Source organism: Pleurodeles waltl, chromosome 3_1 (genome assembly GCF_031143425.1).
Source record: "Pleurodeles waltl isolate 20211129_DDA chromosome 3_1, aPleWal1.hap1.20221129, whole genome shotgun sequence".
NCBI lineage: Eukaryota > Metazoa > Chordata > Amphibia > Caudata > Salamandridae > Pleurodeles > Pleurodeles waltl.
This window is the reverse complement of record NC_090440.1, coordinates 635,123,899-635,146,333: the sequence shown is the minus strand read 5'-3', so window position 1 is coordinate 635,146,333 and position 22,435 is coordinate 635,123,899. Positions and strand designations below refer to the sequence as shown.

At 39.8% G+C, this 22,435-nt stretch overlaps 1 protein-coding gene across 1 annotated transcript in view; it reads right to left on the bottom strand.

Annotated features, from left to right (window-relative positions):
• Positions 1 to 13,337, bottom strand: part of LOC138284405 (mucin-5AC-like) — an 88,454-nt gene extending 75,117 nt beyond the window's left edge. The window contains exons 1-5 of the mRNA XM_069223142.1: positions 13,233 to 13,337; positions 6,085 to 6,168; positions 4,971 to 5,048; positions 3,506 to 3,767; positions 2,286 to 2,400 (exon numbers count right to left, since the gene is read on the bottom strand). Of these exons, the coding sequence (XP_069079243.1) occupies positions 2,286 to 2,400; positions 3,506 to 3,767; positions 4,971 to 5,048; positions 6,085 to 6,168; positions 13,233 to 13,305 (612 nt within the window). The 5' untranslated portion in view covers positions 13,306 to 13,337. The remainder of the gene's footprint in view (positions 1 to 2,285; positions 2,401 to 3,505; positions 3,768 to 4,970; positions 5,049 to 6,084; positions 6,169 to 13,232) is intronic.
• Positions 13,338 to 22,435: the final 9,098 nt, after the last annotated feature.

The window sequence follows — 22,435 nt, the reverse complement described above, 5'->3', positions numbered from 1 at the left end:
TCATTTTTGGGCCATGCATTTCTGTACATCTCATGCATCTTTTCCTCATGGCTTTTCCTCCTTGTGTGATTTTAATGATTCTGGTTCTCAAAGTTTTATGAGACTCAATGTTCAAATTACTTGTGCGAAAAACTTTAGGAAATCATGATTTTGATTACATCCTCACAAAGTGCATTTCCAATTTCAGAGGTCTGACTAGCATAAGCACTTTGTACAATCACACAATTTGGATTAAACCCATATTTGTAGGAAATCCTCTGTGGGTTTAATGGAAAAATTATTTAGGTTGGTATACTCCCGTTGCCTTTACAGGTAGTTTCCCTCTATGGAAAATACACAAACACACTTATTGAAAATATTTAAAAGGCTTTGGGAATTACATTTCAATTCTAGGAATAGGGAAAGAATACTTCCAACTTTATAAGTGGTTTATTCGAAAATGCAACTCCAGGCAAAACTATTTTCCCAGCAGAGGAAAGGAAAGCTGTAATGTGAAAATGTAGCTATGGATCAAATTTACACATGTGGAACTGTCAAGTTGGTGGAAGTTCTTCAATGAAATAATGATGAATTGGGATGTGACCTAAATAATTACCAGTGGCTGAGATTGATTCCATCCATCAATTTTTTGTATACTTTAGTGTGTCGCCTCAAGTGGGACAGGTATGCCCAGGCATGGATCTTGTGCACAATATGTTACTGGAATTAAGATAATCCTGACTTACTGGGTCCAAACTGAGGTGGCAAGGTGTGCAAAATAACAAGGGATTGGGAAAAAGCCCTGAGTAATTACCAGTGGCTGAAATTAATTAAAGATTTCCATTCATCACTTTTTTGTATGCTTGGGTGGCTATTCTGCATCAGTGCTTAATTAGAGCTGGTAGTTTCCGGGGATCAGCACCGGCACTTAATTGTCAACACCTGTACTTATGACAGCCTGTTAAAAGCTGTTCAGCCAGATGAATCTCAGATAAGCTCAAAGATCATTTGAAATGCCAGCCTTTCTCAGATATTATCCAGAAAAAGTAATCTCTTTGCACATTAAATGGTTCTTTCAGAGCAAGTTCAGGTTCCTCTGGCACTATTTTGAAATGATGAAATGCCAGCCTTTCTCTGATGATTCTCAGAGAGTGGAGGTCATGTTTCAAGTTACATGGCTGCTCTGCTAGAGGTAGCTCAAATTATTTCAAAACAGTTTAAAATAATGATATGCTACCCTCTTTCGGATGATATGTGGAGAGGAGAGAAAGCCATGTATTTGAATTACTTGCTGTTTTAGAAGCAGTCCAGTTTTCTCAGTGATTGTTTTATTTGATTACAGATCAACCCTTCTACTGTGATATGGTAAGAGTAAAGGTGGCAGTGCATAGCACAGAACTGCCCCTCTGTTACTCTAGATTGTGCCAGGAGTTGTGTCATATGATGAAATGCCAGCCCTTCTCACAGAGTTGGGGGATGGGGCACAGAAAGCAGTTTCTGTTGTAAAGGGAGCTCAGGCACCCCGTGTCTTGTTTCTGTAGGATGAAGATCGGATACTTAATGCCTTCTTCTCAGATAATATAGGGAGAGGAGGGACTGCAGTGCATTTTAAGGTGCGCGGCTACTTGGATTCCTCTGGGTAAAATATCACCCATTCTCGGTGCCTTGAGAAGACATCACAGTGCCACCATGTTCCTAGAAATTCACAACCCCTCTCATCTCATCTCCTCCCCACCATAACCAACAACTCTGATGCTAGGAAATGGAATTGGGAGTTTGTTGCCCTGTGAAAGAACAATTGGGTACATGCCTGCTGTTGCGGCCAAAACAATAATAGTAAGGTGAACACAATGGACAGCGAGAGGATGGCAGGGGGTAAAAGAGAGGGGCTGCAGAGACATGCAGTCTCCAATAGTGCAGGGCAGGTTCTAGGATCTGTGGGGCCCCATGCATACATTTTGTGCATGTAGATAGTCCTTGATGTCTAAAATGCATAAAATACACAGGGCTGTCCTGGGACTCTTTGTGAACACCATTTAAGATGGGAATTTATTCCATATAAAGGAAAAATCTGAGAAATTTTCCAAATTAGGGCATTGTGAACTGGGCCCGTGCTTTTTTACGTAAAATTAATTAAGGCTTTTCAAAAAAATATTCTTAGAAAAATGTACATGCCTGCCACTTTTAATAATTTGAATGTTTCTGTTCTTCTGAAGTTTGATAGAACCTGAGGAACAAATCGTGGCTTTATCCATTGTACCTCCACTGTGTAAGGTCATAAGAGAGTTCACCAATGCGGTACTTACCAGGAGGTTGTCAGCTTCGTTCCACATGATGACCAGGCCTAGCTTGGCACTGACTTTCACATAGCTTCCGTGTTTCTGAATCTGGACTCCAGACTGACTGAAAGGTAGCTGAATTCTGAAGGATAGAAAATGTTTTGAAATTTGTGTAACCTCTTAAAGTAATAGTTTTAATATCAATCTTAAATTAGATTATTGAGAAGCGAATGCATACTGCATGTAATTAACAACCTCTAAATGGTGATTAGAGGAGAATAATAACACTGCACCAGGAAGAAAGATGCAACATAATCTTCAGCATCGCTGCTGAAAACCTCAAGTTTAAAATGTTATTCTTATCCTGCTATCCCTATTTCAATGACTGTCCCTGAACTAATTACCCTGTTCTAAATATGTTACCCAGAAATGGAGAAAGCTAACTTTTTGATATGTTCCCTGCTTTTACAGGTTGGGTGCCACAGGATGTAGTTATCCTAGATCTATTTGTAGAACTAATGAATAGATTGCATGCTGGTAACCCTAGCGGATGTCTGAAAGGAGGTCAAAAGACATAGAAACACATATAAATTGAACTTTAAGAAGCCAAGCAAAAATATGTTTTTATGAGCTTGTGGGGTACGGTTTTATATAACTGAGCGTCAAGGACCCCTGGAAAAGATTTTTAGTGCCATAAACCACTAACACAATTTCAGTACAGTGTGAAGGGAACACTATTATACTTAATGTGTGCAATAGAACCTTTAATATGCGTGTTAATAGCACTGAGTGTTGTGATGCTTATACTAAACTGAAATGAAAACTGTAATAAGACATGTCGCGTGGAAATATGTTGCTTTATTATAAGTTCAACAAGCTTGTCATATGTTCGAAAATCTCATGATTGCAGTACCGAGGAAGGCTCCTAGTGTATCAGTAAGTAATCTTTTGTAGGCCATGTATTCCACACGCACCTCGTCGGGGTGAGAGGGACATATACTCAAACACGGAGTGGCGTTTCTGCTTCTAAAGAGATCTCACCTATTTGTAATGTTTGATCTTGCAACACCGACACATGCAGCCATAGGGCTTTGATCTTAGCAGCCCACAAAAAAAGAAAATAGGCCTCACACTTGTGCTTACTTTACAAACAGTTTTGTATGGTATGCTTGGAACATAAATGTTTTGAGCACGAGTTTGATGTAAGTGATAATGAGAGTTCATATCTGTCACAGTTCTAAACTTACGGTTTCCCGTTGAACAAAATGGAGCTATTGGTGATTTCGATGACTAGCCCATCGATCTGCATTGTAATGTGACTGATGATGGTGACACCATTCTCCACAGTTCTTCGGATCTGGATGTTGAAGTCTTCGTAGCTACTCTTGCAATGAGAAGAATATACATAGTTGCAGGTGCCTGGAAATTGGAAGACGTTTCCATCGAAGGTTTTGAAGTGAAAGTTTCCCCAGGTGCTGCACACTTGGCCATTGTGAGCGGTATTGATTGCTGGAATGGAACAAACGACAACAATTATTCTGTGATCACGTCTCCGAGGACGACCAGACTGTGTAGTTAAGCATACTTTTCCATTAACTGATATTCTGTTTAAGATTGTGTTTCACTTGTGTGGTTGGATAGAGTTATATGGTCACTTAGGCATGTGCTAAACTCTCCAGTAGATTCCGCTCTAATCCGTCATATATTGATTTCACTGCCTTTCTCCCAATTTGCACTTGTCAACTTTTCCATAACCAGAATTCTTATTTCTCCATATACTTAGCGACCATTCATTTGACTTTTTCCTTCCCTTTACCATAAAGAGGTTTTTGTTCTTTTGCATTTCCAAGCTATCTAATATCTTGCAAAAACTTGAGTTAAGTATAACTACTACAGAAATTGAGACTTCCAATTTACAAAATACGAGTGGATTAAGAGCGTTCAAGACATAAATCAATTGGACACTTTGCAAAACCTGATCCTAAAAATTACCCTGCAGCTTGGGTAATCAACTACTTCAGTCACTTTGCCCAAGTGACAAACAGTAGCAGATGTGCACTTGGCTGTGGACACGATTAGTCGTCTTTTCCACATTTTAAAACGTGATTGTAACTTCCCACACAACCCTATGTTTGATTGATGTCTGGACTTTGTCATGTGACATGGCTTGTAATCATTGTCACATACGCCTTGGAGACACACCAAAACAGCACAGAATAAGAGTTTTCCAGATCTTAAAGCACATGTCACGGATTAATTGTGAAAAACATAGTAGTTTGGAGTGGGTAATATTTTGACAGATTCCTTGAGAATGATTAAGTAAGTTTGGTCAATAGAATACATTCCTTAAGAGCATCACAGATGCCATTGTGATTGGAATGCATATACAGGAGCCAAGACAGCTTTGAGTAACTTTATTCCATTCTTGCCTACTATTGAAAGTTCATTGACAGTACATTGAAGAATGTCTGCAGTTTATTAAGTAGGTGTATTGGCACATTTCTTTGTATTTCTAATATCTTTGACCGACAGTGTTTTTTGTGCTAACTTGCATTTTCGTCAAATTGCAATGCAGTACCTATTTATTCAGTAAATTCATTTGAAAATATGAGGAGTTTAAGGTCCTGGCTTTGCAAAAGCCTTGTTGCCATTTGCCATTTTCTACAATCAAAACCTCATTGGAGATTATGATCCGTAATTTTTTATACTTACTCTTCACAACTGGATTGACTGATGTGCCCGATATGATGTTTATATTCTGAGATGATGATGAAGAAACAGACTCGTAATCTATAGCAAAAGGAAGGGAAACATTGCAATTTAGAGAACATATAGAAGGTATCTTCATTTAGTTGAAAAATGGCAGTGCTGATGAGCAGTGACTTTCTGAAGAGTTTCCCCTTAATACCTACAGTGGCAGATATAATTTGGCAGAAACACTCCTCTGACTGATATCTCATCTCCTCCTAAGGCAGAAGTAACCAAGCAACTGTCAAGTTATAGGATTTTGGATTACTAGTTTCGATCTAAGAATTGGTTTCTTACTTAATATGTCATGGGCTGATCTGAGCAGCATATCCAACCCACTTACAGATTCTTACCATTGAAACAAAGGTGATGGGCCAAATGATAACTTGTGCTACCATATTTCATTTACGTTCCTTATGTTAGAAAGACTGACCTTCCCATGTGTATTTCAGTGTGATAAACTGGCAGCAATCGTGGCTAAAAAGTGATTGTTGGGTGAGTGCTTTGTGGTGTTGATGCCTCTGCTATGTCAATGGGCCTTAAGTGGCATTCACATTTGCAATTGAAATTTGGCCATCAAATGAGTGTGTTTTTGACTGTTCGAGTAAGCATTTGTGAAATGTTTGCTTTTATCTAAAGATTGTGATGGTTAATATAAATCAACAGATAGGGAATGGACGCTTTCCAACAGGTGATAGCGTCTTAACCATAGCAGCCTCGACTTAGCAGATACTGTGGTCTCAATGCACAATTTGAAGCGTGGAAAGTTTTTCCTTAATTGGATTCCATGTGATCTAAGGTGAAGGTTGAAATTATTAACTTTACTTAGATCCAGACCTCACTGAATCCACTCTAAGAGTTTTTTTAAACAAATGTTTAATTTTTGATAAAACTTCATTAGGGTTTTTGGTTTTGAACGGTTTCTCAATGTTATAAAAGAACCCTATTTGAATGTTTCCAAAATATGTTTAACTCCGAAGAAATTACATCATTACTTGTAAGAAAGCGTTAATGTAAGGAATTGAGCACAGTATTCAAAATCGCATATTCTAATTTAAAAGAAATTCTGGGTACTTACCAGATTGTTGCTGCTGAACATTGTCATTCACGCTCACATCGTACTCGATGTCATCACCTGTTTCGTAGTTATATTGTGCAAGGGCTGTAAAGAGAAATAGGATGAACTGATATATATAGATCTGAAGGACACAGCAATTAATATAAATATAAGGTAAATGGAGGAAGGGTTAGAGGGGGAAACATGATTACAACTAGAACCTCAGAGGTAGGGTGTAGTGCAATAAAAAAAATCTACATTATATCTGCGGTCCTCCTTTCAAACCAGTCCCATTGTTGTGAAGAGATGCAGAGAACAAGCCTGCTTAAGACTAAAACATGGCAGTTCCTGCTGAGATTAATCCAGATTTAGAAGCCTGTGAAATAGAATGAGATTGCAAAAAAACAAAAATCACAGATATGTTTCTTTTGTACGAGTCCTATTTTTCCCAAGGAGTGGCACTTGTTTACAGGAACAGCACGAATAAATGCTACACTCTGCCATGCTCCTGCTACCATTTCCCCATCATTGGAGAATAATCTCTAGGCAAAATCATTGGGAATGTATAGATTGTGTATTTACCTGATTTTTCACCTTCTGGAAATAGAGAGGGCTCAACAGCTTTCCAGTACTGCACTCTAGCCACCTTCCATAGGGAGAAGACAACAGGCTGGCACACGCAGTATCAACATTTACCGGATGAGTGCACATCTATATGGCTGTGCTGGTCACACTACACAGAACGCAGTAGTTGATGTAATCATAGGCATAGCACAATATTGCCACCAGCTTTTTCTGGCGTAGTTCTATAACAGAATTGTATATGTATAGGTTATTGGGCAAATATGGTACAGCAAATGAAATCACTGTCAAAGTAACAATCTCATACAGTATTCTGGGAAAATCTGTATTCTGTATGCCCACTGCAGAGCATGGCAAAATTCTGTGAATTTGGTGAGTTTCTACATAAAAGGTGATCATTTAGAAATAAGAAGCACAACTAGAATGAAAGAAACCTCTTACTAACAAAGTATAGATATGAATATTTCAAAGTTAAGAAGACCCCCCATCATCCCAGAGAAAAATATAAAATCTAGAGCGTGACTTGAAACCCACAGGAACAATGAGAATCCCTGTGTAAGATGAGAAGCAACAGAACTGAGGAAAATCCCATCAATAAATTAAGACAAAGAAAGAAGACATCCCTGGATGAGTGAAAACTACAATAGTGTCACAAACAAGATAATCTGTAGAGGGAATGGGAATCCTTAGGAGTATTTCTGAACTGGATACGAATTCTTAACACCAAGCAGCAGCACTGGTGCCACGAAAGCTTCACAAACAAAGAGTTACCTAGAGTAAATATAAATATTTAGAAATAAGTGGAGAGTCTGTATTTAAAGAAAACGTGCAGGATGTATGATAATCTTAGATTGAATTAAACCAGTACTAACAAGATGATTATCAAGGGTGAATAAAAACCTGTTGAAACAAGGTCAGTCTCTTGAGTGAATGGATTCCTTAGAAGCAATGATACTCATTAGAGAGTAAGAACACAAAGAAAAAAAATAATTCGAGTGAATTGTACAACAAGAACATCATACAAAATAAGGAGAGCTCCATAAATGACTCCACTCAGTTAGACTTCAAGAGAACCATGTGTGAATAAGAACACTTGGCTACAACAAGAATCCTAAAGCGAGTAGAGCTTTTGCAAACACAGCAGCACACTAACAAAAAGAAAAGGGGAAACTCTAATGTGAAGGCAAACCAATAAGAAATTAGGAAATATCTAGTGTGATCTACACACAGAAAATCCATAGAATAAAATTGAAACTATTAGAGGCAAGAAAACAAGCAAAGTCCCTGCACTAAAAGGACAAACCATACAAGAAATATCAATCCTACGTAAATGAAGACAATTGGAAAACAGGCAAATCCCAATAGAGAATGAATGACTTAAAAAGAAGAGTATCTATAAAGTAAAGAAGAAGTAAGAGAAACTAATGATTTACTTGAAAATAAGACATTTATATAAGAAGAATCCTTAGGTATTCAAAATAATTTAATAAAAAGCATAATCCACAGATAGAATGAAAACTTTAGAAACAAGGACAATATCTGGAGTGAAAAAGGCTTATTAGATTCAAGGAGAACCCAAGGGTTTATGAAAGTCCCCTAAAACCAGGATGGGTGTAAGTTGCAATGAAACCCATCTAAAATAAAGGAAATACTAGAGTGAATAAAGCCTATTAATTAAAAAGAGAATCCAATGAGTAAAAGAAAGCCTTGTTGATAAATTAATGCATGAGTAAAAAACAACCTTTTCAAAACTATGTGAACCCTTATAAGAAATAGATACTATCAGAACAAAGATGTTCCAGATATCAAAAGAACACAATCGGATGTTTGGAGAATCTGTACACTAAACGTAAAAGCATATAAGAGAACCCATAGAGAGAATGATGCTCCACAGAGAAAAATGAACATTCCTAAAGTGAATGAGAACCAGTTTGAAAGCCTTAGAAATAAAATATTATATGAAGTGATTCAAACCCTTACAAACAGGATGAGTTCTAAAATAAATTAGACACTCTAGAAAGTTGTATAATCCATGAAGTGAAAGGGAACCATATGGGAAGAGGCAGACTCGAAAGTGGAAAGAACTCATATTTAAAAAGGAGAACTCAATCAGTTAATTATTAAAAACGCTTAGGTCAGGGTTGTCAGATGGAAGACAGGGGTGTAATATTGCTTAGACCCAGGTCTTTTTCAGAGACATATCCTCTTCCTGCAAAAATATTATTTCAAATTATGAAGCAAACCTGCCCTGTTTATTAATGATGATGGAGTTAACCAAGGCTATATGACTAAATGGTGACAAATGCTAGAACTTCTATATTGTTTCTTTCTCAGGAGGATATATATATATGTTTTAAACTAAAGAATATGTACTTGCCATAGATAATGCCCCCCATAAAGCTTTTCAACAAGGCCCATAAGAAGACTTCTGGCATGCAAGGTGACCCAATGTGACCTCAGAGTAAACGAAAAAAGGAAAACCTCGAGATCTCAAAAGCTGCAACAAAAGAAGGACTTCATGGAACATTTTTAAAGTCCTACATAGAAATATTGACCAACCCCCAGTGAGCAACGGCTCACTTCACACTCAGCTCTTTGCTAAAATAAAGTGTTAGTAGATTACTTAAAAAAGGCTCTGTTTTTTAAAATGTGGTTTACAATGAAGCTCATGGAGTGACAGATGTTTAAAGGACTTGGACTACACAAACATTAAGGACATGATGGAGTCCTGCCAAAGAGAATCATGTAATATGAGGTGGACAGACCAGCTGCTTTAAAGAACTATCTCACGCAGTAGCCATGTTTACACCATAATGTCATGATTTGATGCCACAGCAATTTTTCTATAGTTCCATAATTTTTAAGAGCGATAAAGCGCAGGTCACTTGGCCAATCTGAGTGACAGGCTCCGCCATCCACTGAGATTGGTACTAAATGCAAGTGTTCACTGTGTGCTTTCCATTCCCGAGAACAGGACTCTATTTTGGACTAATTTCAGGCCAGATACTGCCGTTTGCAGACGCTGGCATGGTCGCAACAGAGTGTGTCATGTATTCTCCATCACAGTCTTCCTGTACCAGTAGTGGTCAGGTTGGTTGGCAGCAGCAAGGTGTGAGGTAAGGTGTTTGGAAATATATGGGCCAGGTTAATACGATTCAATAGCTCAAGAGGTCTGGTACTAGAAAACCCAACTTGTTCTCATATTTTGTGTTTTTGTCGTTCCACGGACCTTCCAAAGTCTTTATCTAAGTATACAACACATTTTACTCTGCTAACATTTCCAGGTTTCCTTCCAGTACACTGTATGGAGTTCAGGTTCTAAACACAGTGTGATAATCTGCATATTCGAAGATCTCCCTAGTCAATAATCTAACCAGCGGCTGCAGTCAGGAAGTCGCACATCCCTGCCCAAGTATGTGTGATCCATTAAAACATAACTAACAATGCTGCATTCCTCAGGCTACAGGACAGAGGGAGCGTCGCAGAAAAGAGCTACAGCAGCACTGCATCAGGGAAGCGAAGATGCTGAGGCCTTGGAGAATACAGAATTGGGGATGATGAAACGAGATGAGCTGATCGAGTGAAGTCGGGAGTGAAAAAAGTTCCAAGACGGCTATGAGAGCGACATCAAGAATAATGCAGGTGAAGAATATAAAACAGTGGCCAAAGAGGCGTGTACGGGGGTGACGAGTGCCCTGAGTAGTGGCTCCCTAGGTGCCAGACGGGGGTACTAGGGAGAGAGCAGCGTCTTCTGAAGGTCCGCTCTGCTCAGCATCGACGCCCAAGTGAGCGTGTTCCGTTGTCCGAGTTCAGAGCTGAGGCCTTTGGAGCTTCCGCCTGTTCTTGGCACGCGGAAGGACCACCCCGTGGCCTAAATCTAATGTCTCCGGGACTTGTAATATATGAAGTCAAGTATCAACTTGTTCTGCTAGCTGGATACGGATCTCGCTCTCAAAAGTGAAATGCGCTGAAATTATTATTTTAGGTCGACATTACATCTGTGTATGTGATAAATAAATCAATAGCTTGAGAAAACTGAGAAACCCCTACGTTTCTAACGCTCATTGAACTAGTGCTATGCCTCTGCCAAAGTAAACAGTGCCAAGCTGTCCCTGAAAGCATTGTGAGGAGGGAAACTGTACTTGATGCAGCGCTTACCAACGGAATGTCGCACATTCCTCATGCAGGAACAGTAAAAGTAGATCGATGATTATAAAACCCCGGGAGCCTGACAGGACGGGCGGCGCCCGGCTTCAAGAAAGCCTTCGAGGCACCTTACTAACCATGCAAACACTTACCAACACGGCGTAGCCCACATGAGAACTGATGGGCATGCGAATGGAATATACAACGACACTATTTAGAAGAGCTGTGGGAAATGTTTAGCATGTTCCAGATATTTGGAACCCTTTGTTACTGTCTCATGTATAAGCATCAATCCACTGCAGTCTGTTCGTTGAAGCTGTGACTAAATAACAAGGTTAGAGGCACTCCGTGAATACCAGTTGTGGCAAACATAAGGTGAGAAGTCGATATTGTGTCGTCGTGTATGGCGTGAGACCTACAGTAAACACATTAAAACAATAAAATGAAAAAGGGAACGTCAAAAGATGTACACAGAGGCACGGCTGTGCTCAGAGAGCAAGGGAGTGACGGTGAGCTAGAGGTATAGATGAAGAGACTCATATCAGGCGCACATGGAAACGCAGAGCTATGTTTAAGAACAGATAAAAAGAAACGAACGGGCGTAACGCAGAGACATCATTTTATACTACAGGTCGGTCTTGGAAAATACACTTCCCCTTCCAGAGCTGTAATATAGGGTAGCCGCAATTATCCTTGGGTAAGGCTCTAAGAGAAACAGTCAAAATGCATAAGTACAATTAGATTTCAGTCACGGACTTCTAAAGCGACACTGAGTGTAGAAAACTGCAGCGCGTGAATTAACACATGATAGATATACGACAGCAGTGTTCGTGGGGGCATCGTGTATTCCTTTTGAATGCACGCCGCGCGTGTGCAATTTGACCATAGAGCTCACTTTCAGATTCCCAGAGGAGTCAGCAGTCGGGAAAAGAGGGTAATATATCAAAGGAAGCCGCAGCGCTAGCTTGTGGTGCCAGCCTCAATCATCCCAGACAACCCGCTCCTCCTCACTTAGTTCTGCACACTGGTCCCCATTCCAATAGCAGCGCCCTCTCAGCCTCACAAAAAAAGCCCCTCCAACGCTGCATAGGCTGAGCCCTAGCGTCCAAGCGGGGCTGTGGGCAGATGCACATATTTACATGGTGTATTCGAGACTGCAGTATCCTACTTGGTACACCGAGACACTCATTCAAGTAACATGTTTCACACAGAGGCTGGCGAGCCTTTAAAGAGAAAAGGCTGTGCCTCCAATCAGACGCCTGGCTGTGGCTCAGCTCAAGGTGTGATTGGACCATCCAGTCTAAAACGAGCAAAGCTTTCATGCGCTTTACCTGCCATCCATAGGTAACGAAATGCGCCAAGAATTAAAGACAGCATTTTACCTTTTGACGTGAATCATAAAAGGGATACCCGTCAGGTGACTGAATTGCACAGTTTGAAACCAGAACATCTGGGATTGGGCTCGGCAGTCCCGCTTGACCAACCCCTGTGATGCTACAGATGTTTAGTTTCAAGGAGTCTCCGCTTTTCCTCCTTTTTACACACGAGAGCACATTCACGTGCATGAGTTCAGGATGTGTGCCGTACAAAACCCTCTCTTCTTCTCGATTTGCCTAAATGTTGCTTCATCTATAAACAAAATCCAGGCCAGTTGTTTTGCCACTAATGGCATTGGTATCAGGGGCATGAATGTTTCTAAGTTCACGTTTAAAAACTAACACTTTAAATAAATGTCTCGCGACGCAGGAATATCATCCAACCTACTGTGGTGAAACCGTTCCAAAAGCAAAATAAATAGTAATTCTTGAATTTTGACAAGACTGCATCATATTTCTACTTGACCTTTGTTGCACAATTTACATGGCGAACATTTTCAGTACTCGATTCGTGTAGAGGTTCTTGAGAGCCAAGTCCCTTGGCTCGTCTCTCCCTTTTAATTTATTGGCTCACCCATTTCTAGTTTTACCAATCGAGTGGGCTTCACCTTGGTATACGTGTATAAGTCAAAATCAGCTTGCTGACTGATCATTGGGCTTTGTTCTTGCAACATGGAAACACGCATTGCCACTCTGTAAACCCACCTATGAGCAGCAAGGAAGAGGTAGGATAAGAAAACAAAACTCCCACCCTCCCCACAAAGGTAATTTTTTAAACGTGATTACTAACTTTTTGAACCTCATCCCCATTTACCCCAGATAAATATGCCTGGTTAGCACGGTACCCTAGTTTTTGAGTTTAGAAACAACATATCATGATTGAGCATTTGAAAGCAGCACGTTCAGAGAAATACATCTTTTGAAGAGGTATGCATTAAGAGCGAGCACCATACTCATTTCGAAAATGAAACACGAAGCAAAAAGAGTAAAGACTTCTCTGTTACCAAAAGCAAAATAACTTTATTTCCAACACTCCAGAGTGTGGGAATGTGGGGAAGTGCCTACCGTTTTGTTGGAAAGACGCGACCGCCAATATAAGGATCCATACTGGCGTTTGGACCCCCCTGCGCGTGCCCATCTTCCCTGCAGCTCGGACACGGAGGTACCGAACTGGAGTTGGCGAGGAGGAACGATTCACCTGTGCCCGAGTCCAGTCTTTTATACTGTGTGCCAGAGGATCTTGGCTTCCATCCCATGTTGCTTCACACAGGTGTCGCAGGGGTGGGGCCCAGGACAGCCGATTTTTCCCTCTGCAGGTGCATAGGTAAACATAAGAGGCTAATTCCTCCTCCCACTCTCAGGCCGCCTGGGCTAAGTGTGTTTGCAGTCTGGGAGGGTATTATTTTTTCAAAAAGTGTCTTTCAGAAATGGAATTCAGGGAGACCAGCAAAGGTGGAGCAATCTTTATTTTTGTCCCCATGACTTATCACACAACTCGGCAACAGGAAAATAAAACAGGGCGAGTCGATGACTCGCTCTGTGATTTTTCTGAATACCCTGCTACTAACAAATGATCTCAATAATGTTTCATCTGTGAGGGACAGTTCTTTGTGGACTAAAACCTAGGAACTTTCACACCTACAGTTAGGCCTACTGCAATCCGTTGATTCAGAGACCTCTCCTTGGACTTATCCTTGAGGTGCCACAGCTAAGTAACTGGTCCTGCACTTGGCGGCAGTAGTGCATCCATCCAGCCTGGGTTACATTTCTATTACTGTTTAGTGAGTGAATGAATAAGGAGACTTGTAAAGGCTTCCCTGTGATCGGCACATATTTGAAGTGGTGAAAGGAGTGTTTGTAGAATTACAAGAAAGGCCTATTCAGCTTCTTTCTGAAGTTTTTCCAATTGAATTATGTTTTCAGGATGCAATCGCATTTCGAGAAAAGCTATAGTACAGATAACATATATTAGTCCAATATTAAGGGACATCTTTACAAGAAAGTTGCATCAGTCCTGATGCGCCACTTTTCTTGCATCGCCCCTGTGAGAGTGTACATTTTCTAACATTTTATTTATGATTTTGGTATATAAGTATATAGTGAATTAACATGTAAAAACAGGTGACTTTTGAAAATGGTCACCACAGTTCATTTCTGTCCCTAACTGAGCAATTCTTTTTTCAACAAAACGTTGTGGTTATTTTCCATAGTTCAATGCTTATATAAAAGTGTATATGATGGTTTAATGGAAGTGTACACAGCTACCCCTAGTGGGTTGCTGCATTATGTCTTTCAAGGCCATGTTTAACAGAAGTTTTGGAAAAGTTGAATTTTCTAATGTTTGAGACTGTTACTAATACGTGGTTTCTTCCTCGAGGATGGAAGTGAATGTAGCAGATAAGAAAGTTTCTTCCTGAGAAGAGAAGTTTAGAGGAGATGGAACAATGGAGCGACGGACGAGATAGAAGAGGAAAAGTTACTGTTGAGAGAATGTCCTGGTTAATGTGACGTTGTTGTATTTTAGGTTATCAATTAGAATTATTATTGGCTGAATCGTAACCACCCCATGTTCTGGCCAATCATAAGCTTTTTGAAGATTAGTATAACAACCTGAGAAGGATTTTCTTTAGTCAGAATTGGGGAATTGGAGAGTTGGAGAATTGGAGAACTGGAGACTTGGAGATTTGAGTCATATTAGTGGTGTGGGTTTAGCTGTCGTTAGGCCTGATAATCTGAAGACATACCTGATGGTGTCCCTTTGCTGAAGTAGACTGCATGTTGTTATTGTTGGGGTAATGTATAATGTTGCAATGTTATATGTGTCTCTTTTGCTTTGCAGGTACCAGCTGCAACTTATAATTTGACTGCTGCTATCGCGTGGGCTCTCATTATCCTAAATGAGACTACTGGATTTCTAGGTAGCAGGATCGTTCATGGTGTGGGGGACTGAGTCTGACCCACTTGGAAGGACCTCTGTCACCCTAAATCCGGTTTTGCTCCGGCTAACTAGCAGTGCCTCATCTCTCCCACGGGGAAGGGATGATTGGGCAGCCGAGCGCATGACATCTTTGGAACTTCTCAGGGAAGTCGTGGTCACTCAGATCCAAACCAGCTCTCCCATTTACAGTATGATCTCATATACAAATGACAAAGGCAGTTTGAGTGTTATATTTTGTTTTAATAAAACGACTGCATTTTAGATATTAAGGCGTGAGCCGCGATAACCAGAACCATACAACACAGTAGGATTGAAATAGTCACGAGGAGAGTGAAACATAAGAATAACGCTATCATGGTGTTAACAATTTCTACTCTCTCTCAGCTAGTTCTATTTCGAGCACAGCATGTTAAGCTTCAAATTTGCCTTTCAGATTCCCTGGGAAGACATTAACCCTCATACCTGAGCAAAGGCCTGTGATCTGGTTCAGCATCTGCAACAAGGCAGTCAGCGTCTAGTTGTGGTTCCCTGGTCGGAATCTCCCTCTTGCATGTATTGGGACAAGGAAGTGTTTTTATAACTAACATATCAGTGTGATCACAAAATGTCCCTACGCAAGAACGCCAAAGACTAAACTCCTACCACGTCTATCGGCAATGTACCAGACTGTATCCTTGACTGAAGCACAGAGTGAACAGGAATGTGTTATTAAGAACTCCAGTGCTGAAGTAGGCTAAACAGTGTGATATAAAAAATAAAACAAGACCGTAGAACTGGTTATTTGAAGAATAACAGTACGAAGCCGAATAAAAAGCATTTAGAGCAAAGGAATAAAATACATCCAGGGCAAAGTGCACAAAGGCCTAAAGCCTGAAGCTAATGCGCAAAGGATACATAAAACGGACCACACTACACTGCATACTAATAATGTTTTTGATAATGACCAGAGTTACAGAGATTATCCTAAATTTGTGTGTCTAAATTCTTTTCACATAAAGTCCAACATGCTGATGCTAATTTGTGGTTAGCGAGAGTATTAACTTTGAATGCTCAATATTTATATGGACACTCTTTGAATATTTGTACTAATGTATACATTGCCATTATTACCGATTTTGGTGTTACTAATCAGTGTCATTATTTTGGAGATTATTTGCTTGATTGTTTTGATTAAACACAAATATATTAGATGTTCTAATCAACCATTATTAATCCTATGTGCTTACCATTTGTGTTTGAGAGTTATTTTCGTGACATTAGCATTGTTAATCTAGGGAAATTCATTTTATAATTGTTCTTAATAAACTTGTATGGTTATTGTTTGAGGTTCAAGATTTTTTATTATATTGTTTATTTGTTGATGATTACATTCCTCATTGATGACATCCCCTCAATCCTATGTTGCTTCGATCCATTGACCTCTTGCGCAGAATCCACTATTCGGTTTAAGTAATAGCTAGGATTTCATGGCGCTGCAGCACTTTTTGGTAGCAAGTTACGCTAACGTCATTATTTGATGATGTCATAACGAGGTAATGTAAGATTTTCTTTCTTTTCTAAAATAAATTTTTTTTGGTTTTCTTCTTTCAAAAATGTTATACGGATTTAACGAGATGAGTTGCCAGTTGCCTTAAGTGACTTTCCCCGGTTCTTGGAGACCCTCTCGGTTGAAGGGTATGTTTTTAGCAGTGTTTGGTTGAATTGAGTGGAGTGATTTGCGCTTGTACAGCTTGAGCTAATTTGCAGATAATTGAGGTGAGTATCAGTTTAGAAGATTGTAGATACTCAAGTAGAATTTAGAAGGAAAGGGCGTACTCCTATGGTTATGAGAGTAGGGAAGCAGCGTTCTTCATTTGAGGGTGGCACTTAATGCAGGAAAATTATTCACATGGTTGTTGATGACAGACCTAAGGAGAGAGGTCTGGGACTCCAGAGTATATTGACAAGTGTAGTAAGACACTTAGTATATGTTGTAATTTGTCCCTTTAATAGACCGATCTGACATGATTGGTAAGTCAAGGTTGTGAGATAATTGGTGTGATTGAAACTATACTGAGACTTGGTGAGTACTAAGTGCACTAGTACGACAGTCCAAGGATCAGTTGAGAAGTGAAATTTGCAGGTTGAATTTTACTCACGATTGAGGGGAACAGTGAAAAAGAGTAGGCGAAAGCTGAAGGTTACTTTGGAAGGTTCTGAATCGATTGTATTACCCTACCTAAAGTAAATGGGCAAATTTGTTTTCTCATTTTAAGGTTTGAATTTTGCTCGCAAATTAATATTGCGCTGATTTTATGTGTGGGGTGAGAAAGAAATCGGTATGATAGGCGTTGTCAGTGTCTCAAAACCTCGACAGAGGCCAGCACAACACGAAGCTTTAGCGATTTAGGAGCTGGTAGCTAGACAGCAACAGGCATTGAAATTTGAAAAGAAAGTAAGGAAAGTAGAAAAGACACTAGCAGAGGCTAGAAGGGATGAAGAGCAGAAAAGAAGGAGAGTAGAAACACTACAGGGAATCAGATTATTTCCTGCAAGAACAAAGGAGGATGAGAATGAAACAAAAGATGGAAAGAAAAAGAAAAAGAGTTCAACAGAGACTAAGAACAAAAATTTAAAGACTTGAAACAAGTCATGTTTAATGATGACGAAGAGATGGGTGAAGATGAGATAGTTTCTGAGATTTTAGAGACTTTTCCTCCACCAAATATGAACCAGAGGAGCGATAGTGGATCAAATGGGAGTGGGATTAATAATACAATTCCTACTGCACCATCCACATCAGAGATATCAAGAGGTATCCTGAACAATGAAAGAGTTCAGATGCAGAGTAGTTTCAATGATTCATTGAACAATAGACAGCAGTTGGAAATAATTACTCCTGAGATACAGCCAGAGGCTCAGTTTATAAGGACAACTACTAATTTAGTGTTGGCTCCTGGCCAGCAAGGATTGAACATAAGAGAACCTTTTCAAATACAGATTCGACAAATGCAGAGTCTGGGTGCAGGACAGATGCAGAGGGTTGGATCTTTAGCTAATCCGGATGCAATTACTGTACCTATTAAGATGGGTCTGGAAAACTCCATTATATGCACGAGTAAACAATAGTGGAGTGAATTCTCTAATTAAAGTTCAGAATGGGGGTTTGGAAAAATAAATCCCCAGACAAGGACAAGCTTTGAACAAGACTAATTCTTCAATAGATTTGTCTCCTGTTGAGAATTCTGGGCTTATATTTTACAGTAGTCAGGGACAGAGATTAATGGTTCTGCCACAATGTGCAAACTCAGGACAAGAGCAGGATTTAGGTGCACAATCTAATGGAGTTTCTTTGAAAGGCTTGTCTGCACAAGAAATAATAAAGTGGTTGGAAGATTTAGGTAATTTAAAACCATTCGAAAGAAAAGACAGGGAAGAAAACACAATAAGCAGAGTGAGATTGACAATGGAAGGAAATTAACTCTTGGAAATGACCATGGGGTTAAATAGACTTGAGTCCTATACCAAAGCTCAATTTAGATATTTGTGTAAAATAATTACCAGAGGAGCAGAGAAAGTTCACCAACAGCTACAAGAAATAGCAGATGATTATGATATTGATTTATCAAAAATGAAAAGTTTGAAAAGAAGTTACAGATTAAAAATGGAGGAAGAAGATTTTATACACTTGAGATCTGCAGGGATTAAAAAACACATCTTAGAAAATTACTCGGGGGAGTGCAGGTTTGGAGAGCAGTAGATAAATGGGAAGGCAGATTGGTCAAGAAAAGAGAAAGACCAAAGAAAGATGATGTGACACAGGCAGGTGATCCAGTGAAAATGTTACCAATGAGGGAAACACGTGGAGGACATTTTGTACATATACCTTAGAATAGGAGTGATATTTTAAGTTTTACAAATTATTACCCAAGGTTGAGAGAGAAACCAATGGAGTTGTACCAGCACACAGATAGGTTTGTGAAACTTGCAAAGCGTCTTTGGGACGATCTGAATACACCTTTTGATATTGTTGTTCCAGCAGATTTATGGATTGAATGCAAAAGGAGTGTTGATTGGCCAACGAGTGAACAGCAGAGAGATCTGAAAACAGGTGCACCATCTCCCGAAGTAATTAAATATTACTATAAGGTCATTGAGTTTTTGAAAACGAGAGTTTCGCCAAAAAATGTTGCTTGGCAGTGCATAGATAGCACATCATAGGGAGAAAAGGAATCAGTTCATGCATATTATGAAAGGTTGTTGAAAGCGTTCAAGCAATTCAGTGGCATGGAAACAATTGAGAAAGAGAGCATGAATCATTTGGTGTTCAGATTTGTTGAAGCGTTGAAACCAGAAATAAATCAGATGATTAAGAATCGTTTAATTTGCTGGCAAGCAAAACCGATAGACGAAGTGTTGCAGTATGCTAAAAACTGTGGTGATGAAATTGAGTTGAAGCAGAAAAAGTTAAAAGAAAAAGTGATGGTGATACAGATTAAGGCTGCACAGACAGGAATATAGGGACATTTTCAGCAAATGCCACAGAGAAATGGTTGGTTCCGAGTAAAGGTTGAGGTGATTGTTAAGGTGGATTGATACTTCCGGTGGTCAATAGAAATGTGGATTTGAGATCAGTGGTAATGCAGGATGAGCAACAAAGGTGAAAGATGTTAACTTGTTATAATTGTGGAATAATTGGACATTGGAAGAGACAGTGCCCAATGTTAAATCAAGGTGGAGTTGCGCAACAGACAAATGGTGTCAATCCATAGCAGAGCGCGAGAGGACCTAGAGTGGGGTGTCAAAATGAAAATTTCTAGAATAATGTGAATAATATGCAAGGTTTTCAACCCTTACAACCAATACAACAGGTGCAGAATGTACAGCCACAGGTACATCAGGTACACATGCCACAAATGCAACAAATGCAGCCACAGGTGCAGATGGTGCATGTACAGCAAATGCACATGCCGAGACAGGTTCAAATGATACAGAGCCAAATAGATCAACAACAAGTAATGCTTTTGCAAGTGGTCACAAATCAGAGCAAGAACAAAAGTGTAAAAACAGCTGAACAGTTTCCTTTACACAGTGAGAATAAAATAAATGATGAATGGCCATTAGATAGTTCAGATGAGGAGGAGTGTATGATGGCCGCATCATTAGAAGTGGATCAGAGGGGTCCTTATGTGAAGGGTGAAGTACATGGTCATGAGGTTAATTTTCTGGTTGATATGGGAGCAACACGCTCAACAGTGAGAACTGTAGAAGTTCTAGACATACCGAATCCAGCGAGGACAGTGCAGATAGTAGGAGTTGCAAACAAACATTCGATTAATACTCTTACAGAACCAGTTCTTGTGAAAGTTGGAAATTTTAGAGATTTTCACAGTTTTGTCGTTTGTAATTCTAGTCCAGTGTCGTTATTGGGATGAGACTTGCTGTGAAAAATAAATTGTTCAATTTTGTGTTCCACGAAGGGGATTGAGATTGAGACAAACAGTGATGGAGAGGATTAGTCAATTGTTGTCGAAAGAGGGATGGTGTCTCGTGAATTCCCTTTGATTCATATCAATGACCAAACAGATGAAAATGAGCAGATAAATGACGATAACAATTCGGTAGATTTAATTAATTTCTTTCCAGTCTTTGAAATAAAAGATCTGCCGATCGATGTACAAGAAAGAGTTAAGTCAAAGGTTTGGGACGAGACTTATCAGGAAAGGACATTGGTTTGATTAAAGGGGTTGAAGGAGTCAAAGTTGCAGTAAAAGAGAATGTATTTTTTTCCACAGACTGCACAATATCCAATGACAGATGAGGCGATTGGAGGGATAAGACCTTTGATAGAACAATTTTTGGAACAGGGAGTTTTGAAAGAAGGGATGAGTAGCCCATGTAATTCACCAATTATGGGTTTGAAAAAGACGAGTGAAAAAAATTGTCTTGTCCAGGATTTGAGAAAAATAAATGATATTGTAGTGAAGTGTTGTCCAGTTGTGCCAAATCCAGCAGTAAGAATGTTTCAGATTCCATGAGATGAAGAATGGTTCACAGTAATTGATTTGTGTCAAGCTTTCTTTTCCATGCCTCTATATGAAGACAGTAGATATCTCTTTTGTTTCAAGTTTCTGACCAGAGTCTATTGCTGGTGTAGCTTTCCTCAAGTGTTTTCAGAATCACCATACATTTTCAATCAGATTTTGAAAAATAACCTGGAGTCATTGGTAATGCCTTACCAATCTACATTGGTGCACTGCATTGACAATTTGTTGATTGCATCGAAGACAAAGTAAGGTTGTAGAGAAGATACAATTGTATTGTTGAACTTTTTGGGAGACAATGTGCGTAAGGTATCTCCTACTAATTTGCAGTATTGTCAGCAAGAGGTGAAATATTTGATTGAAAAAGGATCAAGAAGAATTTAGAGGGAAAGAGTAGCGACAATAATGAAAATTAAAATACCTAGTTCACAGAAAGAGTTGAGAATGTTTCTGGGAATTGTAGGATATCGCCGCCAGTGGATTCCAAATTTTTCAGCTATTTCTAAGCCACTGCAAAGGCTGACACATAAGGATGTTTCAGATCCCATAATGATGGATGAAGAATGCATGAGAGCATTTACTGATCTCATAGAAAGTTTGTGTCAAGCTCCAGCTTTAGGTATGCCTGGTTACACAAAACCTTTCTTGTTGCTTTGTCATGAGCGTGATGGATGTTCCTTGTCTGTCTTGACACAAACACATGGTGGTGCCAATCGTCCAGTAGCATATTTTTCAGCTACTCTGTATAATGTTGCAGCAGCCTTACCAGGATGCTTGCGAGCAGTTGCAGAAGTTGAGCAGAGTATAACTCAAAGTGAAAATATTGTAACGGGTTACCCTCTGACAGTGTTGGTACCTCATTCGATAGAAATTCTATTGACCAGATCAAAAATACAATACCTGACAAATGCAAGATTGACACGATATGAGACAGTGATTCTGGGAGCACCAAATATAATGATCAAAAGATGCACAGTGCTTAACCTGGCAACATTATTACCAAATGAGGGAGAAAATCTAACAGAATAGATGATATTGAACATGATTGGAAGTGACAGAATTATGCACAAAACTAAGGGGGTGATTCCCACTTCGGCGGGTGGTGGAGGCCGCCCGCCAAAGTTCCCCCGCCAGAATACCGCAGCGCGGTCAAAAGACCGCCACGGTAATACTGAGTTTCCCGCTGGGCGGGCGGGCGACCGCCAGAAGGCCGCCCGCCCGCCCAGCGGGAAACCCCCTTCCACGAGGATGCCGGCTCCGAATGGAGCCGGCGGAGTGGAAAGGGTGCGACGGGTGCAGTTGCACCC